General features: G+C 44.4%; 2 protein-coding genes across 2 annotated transcripts; one reads left to right on the top strand and one right to left on the bottom strand.

Annotated features, from left to right (window-relative positions):
* The first annotated feature begins 1,098 nt into the window (after positions 1-1,098).
* On the top strand, positions 1,099-9,661 carry TM4SF5 (transmembrane 4 L six family member 5). The gene is made up of 5 exons (XM_072641295.1): positions 1,099-1,400; positions 2,950-3,030; positions 8,857-8,999; positions 9,250-9,434; positions 9,528-9,661. Exons 1-5 carry the CDS (start codon positions 1,230-1,232, stop codon positions 9,533-9,535), a joined length of 588 nt encoding a protein of 195 aa, XP_072497396.1. The 5' UTR covers positions 1,099-1,229; the 3' UTR covers positions 9,536-9,661.
* A 665-nt stretch (positions 9,662-10,326) lies between these two features.
* On the bottom strand, positions 10,327-13,551 carry VMO1 (vitelline membrane outer layer 1 homolog). The gene is made up of 3 exons (XM_072641294.1): positions 12,772-13,551; positions 12,487-12,602; positions 10,327-11,924 (listed from the first exon to the last, which is right to left on the bottom strand). The coding sequence occupies exons 1-3, from the start codon at positions 12,985-12,987 to the stop codon at positions 11,627-11,629; spliced, it is 630 nt and encodes a 209-aa protein (XP_072497395.1). The 5' UTR covers positions 12,988-13,551; the 3' UTR covers positions 10,327-11,626.
* Between the last annotated feature and the right edge of the window lie 1,564 nt (positions 13,552-15,115).

Genomic DNA, 15,115 nt, shown 5'->3' on the forward strand with positions numbered 1-15,115 from the left:
TTGAGAAACGCAAGGAGGCCAACGTCACCAGATCAAAGAGTAATGGGAGGGCGGGGTGCATAAGATAAAGTATAAGAATACTGGAAAGGTGGGGGTGGACCATCAGATTATGAAGGGCTGAAGTTTATTGACTAGGGATGAGGATGACATAGTCAGACTTTCAATTAAGGAAAATCCCTTTGACAGATGACTAGAAGAAGGGTTCAAATGTGGAGAGACTTGTGGCAGGAACACCAGTCAATAGTCTAGGAATGAGGAGGGTCTGCACCAGTGTGGTGGCAGTGTCAGAAGAGAAGGAAATATGTGGGAGAGATAATACAAAAGTAAAAATTGACAGGGCTTGGCAATTGATTGGATATGATGTAGGGGGTGAGAGTGAGAAGTCATAGATGACACTTAGAATGCCTGGGTGACTGAGAAGGTGGAGGTACCCTCAACAGTAATAGGGAAGTTAGGAAAAGGAGAGGATTTGGAGGGAAAAGATAATGAGTTCAGATTTGGATATGTTCAGTTTGAGATGTCTAAGACATCTAATTCAAGAGTTCTTTCTATAACTTCTGCTATGCTTAAGTCTCAGCCCTACAGTATTCCTGTTCTAAGAGCAGGAGGAGGAAGTGGTTTGTTTCTCCCTGCGGTCCTCTGTCTCTGAAAGGGGAGTGCAACATTTTCCAATGTACTCCTCAGGGGATACAAGGCCCATTCTGTGAGGAAACCCAGTCCCTGAGCTCTATCCATGCTTTTCTGTCTTCTATTTTTCTTTCCTCCTGGGATAGTTTTCCAATGTCAAAGTGACTGCCCTAGTCTTGGGAGAATAGAGAAAAACTGGGAGAACGTGGGACTTCTCTTCGGGGGAAAGGTCTCCTGAAAACTTGTGGAAGGTTCTGGAGCAACGAAAAGCAGGTGACTGCAGATATTGACCCTTGACAACTTCCTCTTTGAAGTTCAACCTCCCCTGTCTCCCACATCCTCTCTCTCTTACCCCACTCATAGCCACAAACGTCATCATTCCTGTTTTTGCCTCTTTCCACTTGTGTGTCTCTCCCTTATCGATCTTTCCTGGTTCCAGGTTTTTGCCACACCTCCCACTTGCCCTTTGTCCCTTGTACCAGGCTCCCTACTCCTGAGATAGTGAGATCACTTTCTCTCCCCTCAAACTCTCTCTGCTCTTCTATTTCTTAGTCTTCTCCCTCTTCACCTCTTCTTCAGAAGGTACCTCTCCTCCTTTCATCATGTGTACAGGGAAGTGTGCCCGATGTATCGGACTGAGCCTCATCCCGATGTCCATCGTCTGCATAGTGGTCAATATCCTCCTCCTGGTGCCCAACGGTGAGACCAAGTGGACTGAACATCTCAGCCTGCATGTGCAGCTCGCAGCAGGCTTTATTGGAGGGGGCATTATGGTAAGACGTATGGTGGAAACAGGGATAGAGTTGGGGGTGGGGGTTGGGGGGGAGAGGCTTAGATTCCTAAGGAGATGGTATTTGGGTGAAATGATGACAATATTAGTACAGAAATGAAAAAAAAGCCCCACTTTTCTAACCAGCTTCTTTCCTGGGATTCCCAGTTTATTTTCTAGGGGTATGTCTGTTTCTGCCAAATACCCCTATTATTTGGATGGGGTGGTGAAAGCACCTGGCTACCTAGTCTGTATTGAGAGAGGAAGAGTGGCTGATGGGTTGGTGGTCATCAGTGCAAAGTAATCAGCATTGGCTGAGGCAAAAGGGAGGGAGAAGGAGAGATACAGTGATACTAAGCCAGAAAGGGAAGTAACGGCCAGCCACACCTGCCAAGGGTCTTTCTCTCTGTCCTACCCCTGTGCCCAGTACCCTTTCTCATGTTGATATTTTGGTGGTTGGGAGTCTAGAGAGGATGGGCTTTCCTGGTTTTCCTCTTCATCTTATCCACCTTTAATCCTATTTAAGTTATTTTAGGGTTTACTTGGACAGGCAGAGAGACTGGGATATACAGGTATTGACCTTCAACTCTGTGATTTGTTCTGTTGTAATCATGCTAAAATGGTATAGATAAGGCATCTCTACCCACCCTGCTCCCCATCCCTGACCCCTGGTCCAAGGTACACTTTCATTCATATTTAGGAAGTTCCTCCCAAGGTCTAACCCTCATCTCTCCTGCTGTACTCCTTCCCAGCTACCCTCTGGTTCTAATGGAAAGACTGGAGAGAGGCAGGAATTTCCGAGGTACCAGTGAGGATTGTTAAGTAGGCAAATAATGAAAAGGCAGCACATATGGCAGCAATAAAACTAGTGGTTTAAAAAAAAATGGGAAAGAACTTTGGCATTTTACATTTTATTATGTATGTTCCTCACAACATACAAGAATATATATATATATATAAATACCCCATTTTATAGATGAAGAAAGTGAATTGGGAAAGATGATAATGCAACCTAATCAGGAGACCAAGGTTTTAACCTCAGTTCTGCTAAATAAATTTATAATAATGAGGCTAGTCACTTGATATCTCTGGGCCCTGTTGTTCTCATCTATAAAATAAAGAGTGGCAAGAGCATGAACTGGATTATTTTATAATCTCTTTGACAATCTATGAATCTATAAATGTGGATCTAGAGCAAGAGAAGTCCAGATTAGGTTTGAGAATCACCCATAAATAAAGCAGAAGTGGAAGCTCTAGAGAATTGATAAAGCAGAGAGTAGAAAGAGAAAGACAGAGACCCCACGACTAATCTTCAGAGTATTCCAGAATCCAAGATGAGCCCAACAAACATATACACCCATCATATCTCAGGTGCTGAGATCTGGGTTATCCCTCTCCCTAAATCAGCACTTTCCCTTTCATCATTTCTAACCAAGAAAAGAAGATTCTGGGAATAGGAATAGTCACTGGGAGTTATCAGTCTGTCTGGCTGTGCTTTCAGCTTTGGTGGGCAGAAAGGTCTGATAACCATCCCTCTCCCTTTTCTCCTATAGGTGCTATGTCCTGGGATATCTGCCATTCGAGCTGGGGGCAAAGGGTGCTGTGGAGCTGGCTGCTGTGGAGGTCGTTGTCGGGTGAGGCCCACACCCACACCCACACACTATCCACCATCAGGTGCTCTTTGCACACAATAAGCACCCCCACTCCCCATCCCTTACCCCTCTCACACCAGGGGTCTATTCTTTAATCCTGCCTCTCTCTCCATCAGTATTTAAAAATGCTTTTAGCCCAGGGGTGGGGAATGTGTGACCTTGAGGCCACATGTGTCCTTCTAGGTCCTTGGGTGCGGCCTTCTGACTGAGTCCAAGTTTTACAGAACAAATTCTTTTTTTAAGGGGTTTTGTTCTGTGAAGTTTGGATTAAGTTAAAGGACCAAACTTGAGGACCTAGAGGGCCACATGTAACCTGGAGGCTGAGGTTTTCCCACCCCTGCTTTAGTCTTTCCATGTAAATGGTGCTTTAAGGTTTTCAATCCAGTAAGATATAATTATTCCCATTTTACAGGTGAGAAAATAGAGGCCTAAAGAAGATAAAATTTTTAAAAATTGTAAAGCCCTTTGCCAACCTTAATGTGCTATACAAATACTAGCCATTAATGATGATGATGATGATGATGTGAGAGACTGCCTCACTTTCTTTACCTGTTAAATGAGAGGGATTGGGTTCACCGATTTCTCAACCAACTACTGGATTCCCTTCTCTTCAGTCACTATGGTCTCTCTTTTGTTGATATCATCAGCCAAGATGACTCCCAGATATACACATCTAGCCCACATTTCTCCAGTTTTGTATCACCAGCTGCTTTCTGGATATCTTCACCTGAATGTCCCATTGGCATCTCAAACTCAGTACTCAAACTCAAAGCAGAACTCATTATCTTTCTCCCTAAATCCTTGTCGTCTGCCTAATTTCCCTACTTGTCATGTCTATCCTTAAAATCATCCAGATTTGCATTCTTAAAGTCATCCTTGAGTCTTCCTTCTCTTTCAACTTCCTGTCCAATCAGTTGACAAGTCTTATAGATTCTACATCTAAAACATCAGTATCTCTTCCATCAGTCCTTTTCTTTCCACCAACAATTTAGTTGTCTGGCCAAAAGAAGTCTTGGGTCGAATTCTTTTGAGGCAGGACTCATGTCTTTTACCCTTGAATTTTGGAGTTTCCAGCACCCCTAGATTGCAACAGTTTCAGATCATGAAATGTCTTTTGTCATCTCAAAAAATGAAGATTCTCAGAGCCCACAGTTGACCTTGGATCAGTGTATTTCAGGTCAATCTCTAATTCAGGTCCTTATCACCTCTTACGTAGCAGCTGTTAGCAAACTATGACCGGGGGGTCAAATTCGCTTGCCACCTGTTTCTATAATCAGAGAACTATGAATGATTTATACATTTTTAATGAAATAAAAGTGTATTTAAAAACATAAGAAAACATTCTTAACTCTTAGGCTTCATAAAATGAGGCCACATGCTGAATTCCATAGTTTGCCAAGCCCTGGATAACTATTAAATTAACATTCCTGACTCGTCTTCCCTCTCCAATTCATCTACACAGCTGCCAAAATCATCTTCCTAAAACACACGTCTGACCATGTCATTTCTATGACAAAAAAATCTTCAGTGGCTTTTTATTACCTCTTGGATAAAACATAAACTTCTCAGTCTGAAATTTAAAAGCCCTTCACAATTCGGCTGTAGGTTTTCCTTCAGATCTCACTTTAACACGATCTATGTTCAAGTCCGTCAATCTGACTGATTGGCTGTTCTCCTGGAACTCGGTATTCCATTTTGCACTTCCTGACCCTTTGTACAAGCTGTTTTTCTCCTTACCCTTCTCCCCCCAATAGCTGGAATGTACTCAATTAACCAACGAGCACTTATTTATTTTTTCTTGTTTGTAGTAAGCATTTATTTTTTCCCCACTTAATAGTATTTTATTTTTTTACAATTGCATGTAAAGATAGTTTTCAACATTCAGTTTTATAAGATTTTGAGTTCAAAATATTTTTCTCCTTCTCTCCGTCCTCTCCCCAAGACAACAAGCAGTTTGATACAGGCTATACATGTACAATCATATTAAACATATTTTCACATCAGTAATTCAGCAAGCAGTTATTAAAAACCCTCTGCTTTTGGGAATCCTGAGCTCCCTTCTAGGTTCATCCCATTTGCCAGCTCTTACACAAGGCCTTAGCTGATTCCCCACCTCGATTTTGAATATTCTCCTATTTCCAAATAACTTTGTAGATATTTGGCATTTACATATCTGTGTATATACAATATTCAGTCCAGCAGAATATAAGCTCCTTGAAGACTCGATTTTGCTTTCTTCAGTCTTTCTCTTCTCAGTGCCTTTGCACAAAGTGGGCACTTAATAAATGTTTGCTGAATGGAACTGATTGTTAATAAATTGAGTACATTCTAGTCACTGGAATAGGGTTGAGGGGTAGAGAGATGGACTGGAAATGACTTATGCCAAGGCCATAAAGCAGGAAATGGAATGAATTGGCTGGAATATAGATCATATGAAAGTTGGTAACATGAAATAAACCTGAAAGAGAAAGCTGGAGCCAAAAGTAAAGGAATATTAAGTGCCAGGCTGAGAAGTCTGTGTTTTATCCAAGAGGCAATAAGAAGTCACTGAAAATTTTTGATTATAGAAATTACATGGTCAGATCTGTACCTTAGGAAGATGAATTTGGTACTGTGCATGGAATGCATTGAAGAGGGAAGACATGTAAGACAGAGACACCAATTAGAAGGCTGGTACAATGATCCAGACAAAAGTAATGAGAGTCTAATCTAGGGTAGTGTCCTCGTCCATGGAGAGAGGAGAACTAATGGAAGAGATGTTTTGAAGTTAAAATCTACAAGATGTGGCAATCAACTGAGTATGTAGAGTAAGGGAGAGTAAAGAGACAAGGATGACTGAGGTTTCAAATCTGGATAACTGGAAGGATGGAGGTGACCCAGAACAAAAAAAAAGGTGTGACGGTTGAAGTAAGAGAAGGTTCGGTAAAAAATATTGTAGGTGTGTTTGTTTTGGACATGTGGAGTTTGAGATGTCTATGGGATGTATAGGTAAAGACTTCCAACAGACATAGAGACTTCCAGCAGGTAGCTGGGGATAGATAACTGAAATTCAGGAGGAAGAATGTGAGCTAGAATTGTAACTTGTGTATCTTTAGTATAGAAATGATCATTGAACCCCAACAGAGTATTTAAGAAGAAGACCTAAGACAAATGATACAGAACCACTCTTAGAAGGTGGGACGTAGTCCAACAAGGGAAACCGAGTGGAGTGATAAAACAAAACAAGAAAATTGTAGTGTCACAAAAGAAGGAACAGACAATATTAACAGTGTGAAAAACTGCAGAGAGAACAGGTATGAATACTGAGAAAAGACTATTAGATTTAGCAACTAAGAAATTGACAGTGACCTTGAAGAGAGCAGTTTCAAAGTTCCATACCCTTGGACCTCCTAGCTCTGCACAAGAGTGGGGGAGGTGTCTTCTCATATTTTTTCTTTGGGCCAAGTTTGTTCTTTAAATTTCACAATTTCATTAAATTCATAGTTCATTAAATTAAGTTCATAAAATATCATCAATTGTTTTGTGTCCATTTACATAGTTGTAGTCACTGTATATTTTCTTGACTCTGTTGAGAGAGCACATTTAATCAAAGGGTTCAGGAGTCAGGTTGAAGGAGTTGAGAAATAAGTAGCAGGGAAGGAAATATGACTTCCCCCTCCCTCCCTTAAAAAAAGAAGTTTGGCTGTAAAAGAGAAGTAAGATATGGGACTACTGTTTGAGGCAATAAGAGGGTCCAGTGAAATGTTTGTTTTTAAACATGGGGGGGAATGGATCTGCGTATGTTTTTAGATTGAAGCGAAGTGACCAGTGATAATTAGAGACTGAAAATGAGAAAGATGTGATGAGAAAAGGTAAGTTCCCGGAAGGGACATTGGCGAATGAAGTAAAGGACACAATTACAAGATTTGTCTTTGACAAGAAGAATGACTGTTTTATCAGAACCTGGTTCAAAGAAGGAGAGAATGTGCATGGTTGTGGTTATATAGGGGTGTTTTAATAAAGAAGAGGGATCTCATGACCTATTTTCTCAGTAAAGTAGGAGACAGGTACCTGCTAGGGGATGCAGGGGGTAGGAGGGAGATATAATAATAGTTAGCTTGTAAGAAGAAAAGAGAAGGTCTGGAATAGCTCTTCTAGGGAGGGGGTGTGATGGAGCCACTCAAAGAATAAATGGACTGCCACATAGAAGTGAGGATCCAATTGAAATCAAACAACATATATTTGTAGTGGATCCTGGTTGGCACAGTTGTATCATCAGTGTTTAGTTGTTGTATTTGTCCTTCGTTTTCAAAGAAGACCATGACATCAAAGAGATGATGACATGACTTGCAGTTGACTTTGTTTTGAGTGAGGGAGGGCTGTGCAAGGTCACCAGCCTCACTTTCTCCTCCTGAGCCATCTGGATCCAGTGACCAGACATTCATCAGGATGACTGGAGATGGCCCAGGATGCAATGGGAGACCTTGGCTGTTTTAGGCTAAGGTACTCACTTAGACTGAGGTAACGCCCACAGGCCTCTTTAAGAAGTAGTCAGGGAATGGCCCCTTTAATAAGAAAGAGAAAAAAATAAAGAAATCAGGCAGGGAGGGAAAGAGAAACAGTTACTATTGATAATCACTCTAAGGCTGGAGGGTCTAGAAGCAGTCACTAAGTGGAGCTTGGGCAGGCATGGGCTTCAGAGAGTAATGGGTTTAAGGTTTTAGGGAAGGAAGGAAGGAAGGAAGGAAGGAAGGAAGGAAGGAAGGAAGGAAGGAAGGAAGGAAGGATAGAGAGAGGAAGAAATCTAGCCAATAAACCCCAAGTTAACTGGGCAGCCTCTGGCCATCCAAATTTACCTTCCTTTGGAGAGGAGAAGGAAAGGGAGAGAGAGACAGAATGGAAAGGATGAGCTGAGTTACCCATCTAGCTGGGTCCCCATTCAGGCAGCTTGGTCTACTCACTGACAGAGCAAACTAAACTTTTGTATCATCGGTGTTTAGTAACTAGATCAGTAAGTACCTGGTGACTGAGTACCACTTCCTTTGCTTTACCCAGAGTTGGCTTGGGGATGATGTTAGAAGACATCCTGGATGGGGAATGTGCCCTTGGCACCTGGTTAGGCCTAGTGAATGATGAACTTCTAGGTCCTTTCCTACAATCTGACTTGCTCAAAGTCACATAACTAGTCAGGCTGAAATCCACAATGTCCTGAATCCCTTCCTTGTCAATGCTATGTCAAGGATAGCATAGCTGCCTTTTTACATACATGATCTTTTAAGTCATTGGAAAGTACACTGTTCTGGGGAATCAGGACAAATGTTTTAAGCCCCCTTAACTTCCCATATATGACCCTAGACAAGCTGTTTCTCTTCTTTGGGCCTCAATTTCCTCTTTTGTAAAATGAAGGAATTGCACTAGCTCCAAGTCAGCATATCTCCCTCCAGAGGATGAGAGTACTGCACCACCCTGGAATTTTGTGCTCTATAGGCTAGGGAGGTGTATTTTTGTTTTTAAATAGGGAATAAATCAGTGGAGGCTGTGGGGGTAGGGTTTAGGCTGGAAGCAGTAATGCTGGGGCTACCCTGGGGGGAGGGGCAAGGGGTCACGGAGCCCCTCCATTTTCACACCGTGGACTTGAAAGCAAAGGATATGAGTCTGAATATGGGCTCCGTCACTTAATACCGGGATGTGATCTTGGGTCACTAGGCTGCTCTGCCCTCATTTCCTCTTTTGCAACATGAAAAGACTGGACTAGAATTTAGTCATTTAGTCACTAAACAGACTCCTAAGGTCCCCTCCAGGTTCAGATCTCCGTGTCCTGCTTTCCAGATGCTGAGCTCCGTCTTCTCTTCGGCTGTCGGGGCTCTCGGGGCCATTTACTGCCTCTCGGTGTCCGGAGCGGGCCTTAAGAATGGGCCGAAGTGCCTGACCGAGCAAGATAACACATGGAGCTACCCCTTCGAAAATAGCAAGTAAGGCCAGACCCGATCCTCAAGACCCCAGCCGAGCCTCCCCGCCCAGCACCTTGGAAAACCTCCCGCTTTCAACAGAAAAATCCCAGACTGTCTTCCCAGAGCGCAATCCTCCACCCAGCGGGTTAAACACGGCTCCAAACTAAAGGGTAGCCCCGCCCCCTCCCCCCGGGTGGGCGCCTGATAGGGACCTTTACCCTTTCTCGCGTGGGGAGTTTCGCGACTGACCCCTTGGCCACTGCCTCCGTAGCGGGGATTACCTGGGCAACAGTACTCTGTGGACACAGTGCCTGGAGCCTCCGAAAGTGGTAGCGTGGAATGTGACTCTGTTCGCAATGCTGGCGGCGGTGTCGGCTCTGGAGCTAGTGCTGTGCGGCATCCAGCTAGTGAACGGGGTCCTAGGAGTTTTCTGCGGGGACTGCCGGAAAACAGAAGGTAAGGGCGCCCAGAGCTGCGGCGGAGGTGCGGGGGCTGGGGGCTTGGGCTGGCCAACGCTGGGAATGCGCTCTTCTCTTCTTCCTCCTACAGATGCTTGAGCCCTGAAGCTGCGGGGGACACGTTCCTGCCAGAACGCTGTTTCCAAGGAGCTGGGAGACGGGGGTGGCTTTTCCTTACTCCCCTTTTCCCCCATCAGCTGAAATAAAGCACCCTAATTCGCACTACCATTGGCGCTGCCTGTCTCCTCTGAGAACCCCATGAATTCCTAGTGCCCTCCTCTCCTATCCTAGTGGACCAGGAGAAAACTTTGGGTGTCCTTTGCCTTCACTCCACATGGTTTTCCACTGAGGGCTGCACAGGGCTAACTTGCACCGTCAACTCCCAGCTAGGAAGTGTTGACTCGGCTCGAGTCTTGACTGGTTTTGAGGCAGCCTAGTGTAATAACAACTAAAATAGGCCTTTAAAGTTAAAACGTACATTATCTCATTTGAGTTTTCCCAAAACACCATGACTTGAGATTTACTGAGAGAGGCTGAAAAACATCTGTTATACTAAGTTCCCTGGAGCTGTTATTACAGGGAGGGATTAGAATCCATATCTTGATTCCAAATCTAGCTAATTTTATTATCTCCATAGGTTCATAGATTTAAAGTTGGAAGAATATCTCAAGGGCCATCTATCTGGTCCAACCCCCGTTTAACAGTGAAAAAAATGAAGCCTGGGGAAGTTTTGACATACATGCCCAAAACTATATAACAGTAAATGGCATCATCTAGATTTGAACCCAAACCAAAACTCTAAAGTCAGTGCTGTCCTTGACAAACACCACAGGGCTTTTTCCAGAGGTGAGAGTGTTGGAACAGAAGTCAGGAAACCTGAGTTGACTGTGTTATTTTTAGCAAATTGCTTTAATCTTTTATTAAGCAGTTAGCATGTACCAGGCACTGTGTTGTGTGCTGGGGATACAAAGAAAGGCAAAAATGTTCCCTGCCCTCAAGGAACTTACATTTTAATGGTGAAAACAACTTGTACATTACTAGGTACTTACAAGGCATATACAGATTGAGTAGAATGCAATCAGAGAAGGGAAGACACCAGCAACTAGAAGAATGAAGAAAGACCTCCAGCAAAAGCTCAAGCTTGTAGTAAGTCTTGAAGGAAGTCAGGGAAAACTAGGAGGTGGTGGTGAGAGGGCATAGCATGCTAGGCATGGGGTTGGTGCAAAGGCCTGGATAAGGAAGTTAGAGTGTCTAGTTCTAGAAACATCTTAGAGTTTACAGAGGGAAGGAAAGTGTAAGAAGCCTAGGAAGGTCAGAAGGTGTCAGGTTATGAAGAGTTTCAAATGCCAAAGAACTTTATATTTGATTCTGGAGATAATAGGGAGCCCTGGAACTCATTAAGCAGAGGGACAACATGGTCAGACCTACACTTGAGAAAAATCACTTCACCAATTGAGTAGTCAATGGTTTGGAGTGAGGGGAGAGTTGAGGCAGAGACCAGTTAGGTTATTGCAATGGTGGAAGGAGAAGCAATAAGGGACTGAGTTAAGGTTATAGTTGTGTGAGTGGAAAGAAGGGAACATAGAGGAGAAATGTTATTAAGGTAGAAAGTACAAGATCTGGCATCAGATTAGATATGTGGAATGAGTGAGGAGTCAAGTTTCAAACCCCGGTGAGGAGGATAATGGTGACTTCAATTTTCTCATCTATAAAATGGGAATAAACATAGCATTGCTTCACAGAGTTGTGAAGGAAATACTTCTTTTAGAGTAGAAAAGATTTGCAGAGAAGGGAAGAGATTTTCCCCCCTAAGATCACAGAGCTAGAGCACTTACCAATGTTCAGGACACAATGAGGGGAGTAGTGAAGGGTACAAAGAAAAAAACCTGGTGGCTGTTCTCCTTGGCAGTTTACAGTTTAGTGGGGGAAATACATATAAAGAGGCAGGGCAGGAGTTCCTAGATTCCTCAGTAATACAGATGCAGGATTGAGATGGAAGGAAATTTAATATGGATGAATAAAAGAAAAGGTTGGGGAGGGTGGAGTATATGTGGGGAGGACATATCTGGGCAACACTAGATTTCCTTAAGGAGTAAACTGCCTTTTGAGCAGGCTTTGTGGGGAACTTGGTGAGAGATTTGGGGTAAGAGAAGTTGGAGGGGAGAGAAACTGATAAGCTACTTGTGGATCTCAGCTGCTGCAACAGAAAAGACGAAGATCATTGAGTGCTGTATCATCCCGGACCCCACGGGGAGCCTCCTCCTTGGTTTGGAGGCCACACACACCCTTGGGGCAGCTGTCACTCCAGGACCCGAACTCGCCCCATTCCAGGCCCGGCCCTTCTAGCTCTTCGCCCCCAGAGCAGCGAAAGCGCACGTTGTTAGCTGCAGTGTTATCTCCCAGAGTCCTGGGATCTTCCACCCGTAATGAGAAAGAAGTGAGGAAGCCGCCATCGGGACACCACAGCGGTTCAGACCATGTGCCCCACCTTTGGGTAGAGCAGAAGGGGTGGACCCTCTGGGATACGGGAATCTCCATTTTACGCTACCCCTCCCTCCCCACCAGACTTCCAGTTCCCAAGGATAGACTAAATTCTTGGTTGCATAAGGAGTCTACTCAAGGGAAAGGCAGGCGTGGGCGCTGGAATGTATGGCCCATTCACCTTTGCTTACCGTGGTTAAAGCGCTTTCGGCTTCTGTCTACCTTTGGTACACCTAGTGAACTCCCTCCCAATCAGTCTCAAGAAAAGGGAATCCCAGTACTGTTCCCCTCTTCTCCTCCCCCGCCCCGCCATCCCATCACCCAATAGTCGAGCTTTTCTCTCCTAACCCCTTTACCCAGTGGATTTCTAGTTACAGTTCCTGTCCCTAGAGGATACGAATTAGGGGCCTTTCTTTGGGCACGGGTCAAACTGGAAGCGGCTAAGAAAATTTCAGGAAATACTGTCCCAGGTCTCCTCAAGGCCTTGCCCTGTCTCTCTTTAGTTTCCTAGAGGAGGGGGGAAAGGATTCTGTCTCTAGGGTTCCTGGAGAAGAGGCTTTGTTTAATACCTTCCGGACTGAGACTCCACCACTTGAGTGTTGAGCTCAGCGTTGCCTCGGGCGCAGTGAAGCCGGACCCCGTTCAGCGCCGTGTCATCTCCAGCAATGCCTTGCGGGCGTTCGACCTTAGGGAGTGAGGGTAATGAAGAATCGAAAACCTGGTTTCCCAACTCAGGCAGTAGCGGGGATGACGTCTCCAAGCCCCTCCCGCCACCAGTCAGGGACCCAGACATCTAGCTCCTGTCCCCACTACGAAATTGGATTCCTCAGAGACCCACACGCAGTGTCCCCAACCTTGAGGGAGAAACCACTGGCGAAGAATCCATCCGGACACATCTCTGGCCAGGCCCAATCTCCCCAGGGCCCGCCGTTGGGCACCTCGATAACCGCTGCGTAGAGGCGCCCCTCGCGCTCCCCGGGGTCGCTGTACACCGCAGAACCTGGCCTGAGACATGATCCCAGAAGAAGCAGGAGCAGCACAGGACGTGGTGCCATGGTTCCCGAAACCATCCTGCCTTGTTGTTACATCTTCCACTGCATTCACGGTTCTTATAGTTACCACTCCCAGGGGCTCAAATTGCGGAAGGGGCAGTGGCTGAGGCAGAGATTAAGGAACACCTGACACTAATCCGAGGGAAGGAGACCAAGCCTTGGTGCTTTGGGACCGACGACTTTTGGGAAACAGAGTTTAGAGTAGAAGGGGACAGTAATAGAGAGGGAAGGTCTATTTTTCACTCGACTTTTTCCTTATCAATTTACCAAGGGTTTATTAAAGGCTTGCTAATGAATCAGACACTATGCTAGGTTCTGGGGTTACAGACAAAAATGTAATATTTTTTATACTTAAGGAACTTATTATGGTATGGGGGCTGGGTGGAGTGAGGAAGAGAAGTCACTCATTCAGATAAGTATCCACAAAATATCAACAAGAAAATATGAGGTATTTAAGAGAGGAGATACTAGCTGCTGAATTTTTGAATGATGGAGAGATTCTAAGGTACAGGTGAATTCAGAGTACTTTCTTTTCTGGGGGTGGGGCAAGGTTTTAGCAACCTGTGCAAAAGCAAGGAGAGTTAGAAATGGAATGTTGCATATGTGGCACAGCTAGAAGGACAGTTTAACTGAAAGTGCTGGAAACCAGGGGTAATATATTGTAGGAGAGGTTGAATTGGCCGTTCCAAGGAAGCCTGAGCCAAGAAGTCCCCTGAAAACTTCCAGGGATTTGGTGGTCACCTAGAACTGAAATGGCTTGTACTTTAGTATGATCTAGAAAATCTTCAGCGGTCCCTTGATCCTCCCTTAGCCATGTAACAGGATAGTGGGCCAAAATGATATTTCACTTAAAAAGAGAAATCTTCCAGCTAGACATCATATAAGTTGACACTTCCATGAAGGGTGGGGGAAATGTCAGTCACTTTTACATGGCAACCAGGGTAGCGGAAATCCCACTAGGCAAGCTTGCCCTTGGGCCCCTGAATGACTTTTTTGGGTTTTTTTTTTTCCTGAATAGATAACCAAGCATAAACCTCCAGGTGGAGATGTCCAGGCTTCTACTTCTGTTCTAATCTGTATAACTTCTCCAATTTCTGTTTGCATTCTGCTTGGATAAATGGACTTATGTACCATTCGATATGTGTGACAGCCTTGTATAAACTTGAGTGTGGCAAGAAGGAAGTCAAGCCTTCCAATATAGTTCAAATTACTCTATATTAAGGCAAGACAACAAAGAGAAGAGCCTTAATCCTAAAAATAGTAATAATGACAACTTTCACAATTTTTAGGAGGGAGATATGATTCTGGCCTGTTCGTCCTTCTGAGGAGAGCAGACTAGGGCAGTTTCAATGCCCTGGTCCCAATGCCCTGGTCCTCTCTAGACAGGAATCAAAGTCTTCCTTCTGTCCATGCCTCCTTTTGAGCTATATTTAGAAAAACCCATATGCATATACACATAGCCTGAACAGGCAACACACACACACACACACACACACACACACACACACACACACACACACATCCTTTACATTTGGAATGAAGTAAAAGGAGGTTAGTGAAAGCGTGATGACCTAGGAAGAGTCCTGAAGGATGTAAAAGTTGCAGGTCCTAGTGAGAACAAATAGGTTTATAAGAAATAAGGCATAGAGAAAGGTAGAATGTTAGGAAATTATGTTTTAATATCTTAGGCCAACAACAAACTGGTCACAAAAGCAGGATTAGTATTTGGAGAGATTGAATTAAGGTGACAAGTTTAACCAAAACAAACAAAACAAACCCAAGCTCTTTACTGAATTCTAACAAACAGTCAGCAAAGATTGACGTGCTACCCTCCCGTACCCTACCCAGGGAATTCCAGCCATTATAGTACCTGGGTGTGGGGGGGGAGGGGGGAAGCTAATGGAGGTGTCAGATTCCCAGAATGCACAGAAATGGATATTTTCCGGGAAGATTTTGGAGGCTGTGCTTGTGTGTGTAGGACTGTGACTAGTTCCTGGAGATTTCTGGGAGGAGAAAGAAGATAGGGGAGAGAGAGGCTTGGAATTTGAATGGTAGATGGACTTTCCTCTTCCAAAGGTCATGACCTTGCAGGTTTCCCGAGACTACATCCAAAAAGAATGTGAGAACCAATTGTAAAAATGCTCCA

This window comes from Notamacropus eugenii, chromosome 2 (assembly GCF_028372415.1).
Source record: "Notamacropus eugenii isolate mMacEug1 chromosome 2, mMacEug1.pri_v2, whole genome shotgun sequence".
NCBI lineage: Eukaryota > Metazoa > Chordata > Mammalia > Diprotodontia > Macropodidae > Notamacropus > Notamacropus eugenii.

What these genes read in the sequence shown, in the direction of transcription:
- TM4SF5 (XM_072641295.1), top strand. Translation starts at nt 1,230, where the DNA reads ATGTGTACAGGGAAGTGTGCCCGATGTATCGGACTGAGCCTCATCCCG. An exon ending in TTATTGGAGGGGGCATTATG is followed by an intron (nt 1,401 to 2,949) that starts GTAAGACGTATG and finishes TTTCTCCTATAG; the next exon opens with GTGCTATGTCCTGGGATATC. An exon ending in TACCCCTTCGAAAATAGCAA is followed by an intron (nt 9,000 to 9,249) that starts GTAAGGCCAGAC and finishes CTGCCTCCGTAG; the next exon opens with CGGGGATTACCTGGGCAACA.
- VMO1 (XM_072641294.1), bottom strand. Translation starts at nt 12,987, where the DNA reads ATGGTTTCGGGAACCATGGCACCACGTCCTGTGCTGCTCCTGCTTCTT. An exon ending in CCAGTGGTTTCTCCCTCAAG is followed by an intron (nt 12,603 to 12,771) that starts GTTGGGGACACT and finishes TCACTCCCTAAG; the next exon opens with GTCGAACGCCCGCAAGGCAT. An exon ending in GTGGAGTCTCAGTCCGGAAG is followed by an intron (nt 11,925 to 12,486) that starts GTATTAAACAAA and finishes CTCTACCCAAAG; the next exon opens with GTGGGGCACATGGTCTGAAC.